Genomic DNA, 1,686 nt, shown 5'->3' on the forward strand with positions numbered 1-1,686 from the left:
CTCCTCTCCTCTCCTCTCCTCTCCTCTCCTCTCCTCTCCTCTCCTTTCCATTTTTTTCCCCAGGTCCTTCCCGCATCCCAAGAAACCAGACTGTCTATCCCAGGGTGGTGCAGTGCAGCCTACAAGGTATGTGCACCAAGCCAGACAACCAACACTGGCTCCTAGGCTGAGATTTGGCCCTCTTTTCCCCGCCCCTGAGCTGTCTCAGCCTCTTTGCAGAGAGCAGGGCAACCCTCTTTGCCTGCCCATTTGGGGAAGGTTGCATCCCTTTCTGGGGAAGAGCTGCCCAGTGCAGCTGGACTGCTTGTGCATTCCACCTTGACTCTTCCTTTGATGATAAATCTTTGCAGATTGTATCTTTCCCCCCTGCTCTCCTATTACACTCCCTTTTCTCTTATCTCCCCACTGTGATTGTACTACTATGCCTTTAATCCTGCTTTAGATGAGGAGTTGCATCAGGATAGTGCTCAGACCAGGGGAATGGAGGAAGGGCTGCCCCTGTCTCAGCCCACAGCATGGTCTCTGGAGCCTCAGAGAGGCAGAAAATGCAGAAGGAGAACTAGGGAAATATGCATTTCAAGTCTCTGTGAACCACACGGTTATGGACTGTGGCCGTGCCTGACACCACGCTCTGGAAGCTGGCAGAAGYTTTCACATGAAATGAGTCATCTGCAATTGGGAAGAAGAATTTCTTGGAAGGCACAGTCTGGAAATCAGAGGGGATAGCGCAAACTGAGCACCCCAGATTTGGAGCTGAAGCTGCTGTTGAGCAAGTATTGCATTGCAGGGCAGGGAAAACCCTCCCACAGCAGTACCCAGGCCAGATAGCATGGTGCTGCTGGAAGGAGCTAGGATATGCGATTTTAAGGCTATTTAAGCCTAGGTTCCCAGTGCACCACCAGCTGGACTAACCCTTGCAAGGAGGTACCCACCTGGCCGTCTCTCTCCACTCCAGCCCTGCTGGGCCACCGAGGAGCTCATTGAGCTGGATGAAGAGCAGCGGGCACCTTCTGTCAGCYGCCTCCTCCTGCCGCAGGATGGCACCAACTCGCTCAGCCGCCGAGGAGATGCTCGAGGTGAAGACACTGCAGCCAAGTGCCTGGCAGCGGGTCCCCAAATTGCTGCTCGTGGAGCCCTCAGGCCCAGCCTGTGAGCGGGTGTCTGTGGCCTSGAGAGCTGTGTCAGCCTGTGCGGTCCCCTCGTGTCTCATAGCAGCCAGCACTCCCTGATGGGGCCCGCGTGTGCCAGCTCTGCTGCACACCTGCCYGTCGGCTGCTGCCGGTGCCCGCAGGATCCTGCTCCCGGCGCCTTTATAAAAGCTGCCAGCCTGTCCAAGCTGCCCATGAACCAAGACCCAGAAGCCAAGCCCCTAATAGCGTTATCAAAACACAGCAGCCAGTAACGCAGACCCAGACACAGCTGGCTCCCACTGCCCCTGGCCGCCCCCCTGGGTGCAGCCTGCCACAGCCTGCGCTGTCCCATCCCTTTCCTGCCTCCTCTTGGTGCCCACGGAGGACCACAACTGTTCACAAAGCCATCTTGGTGCTCTTGATCCCACGGCACGGCACAGCTTCCTTGCTGCGGTGGTGCCAGGGGAATGTGTGATGGGGAAGGATGTGACATGACCAAGAAAACCCAGTGTGGGGCAAACAGGGGTCTGCCCGGGGCAGAGGGGTGATATGCGTC

The 1,686-nt window shown here is 57.1% G+C and overlaps 1 protein-coding gene across 1 annotated transcript in view; it reads right to left on the minus strand.

The window, feature by feature from the left end:
- Positions 1-1,210, minus strand: part of SLC4A9 (solute carrier family 4 member 9) — a 20,061-nt gene extending 18,851 nt beyond the window's left edge. Inside the window, exon 1 of the mRNA XM_026035747.1 lies at positions 933-1,210. Coding sequence (XP_025891532.1) covers positions 933-1,210 — 278 coding nt within the window. The remainder of the gene's footprint in view (positions 1-932) is intronic.
- Positions 1,211-1,686: the final 476 nt, after the last annotated feature.

The sequence above is a fragment of the Nothoprocta perdicaria genome, unplaced genomic scaffold, assembly GCF_003342845.1.
Source record: "Nothoprocta perdicaria isolate Ctin4 unplaced genomic scaffold, notPer1 scaffold_166, whole genome shotgun sequence".
NCBI classification, from domain to species: Eukaryota; Metazoa; Chordata; class Aves; order Tinamiformes; family Tinamidae; genus Nothoprocta; species Nothoprocta perdicaria.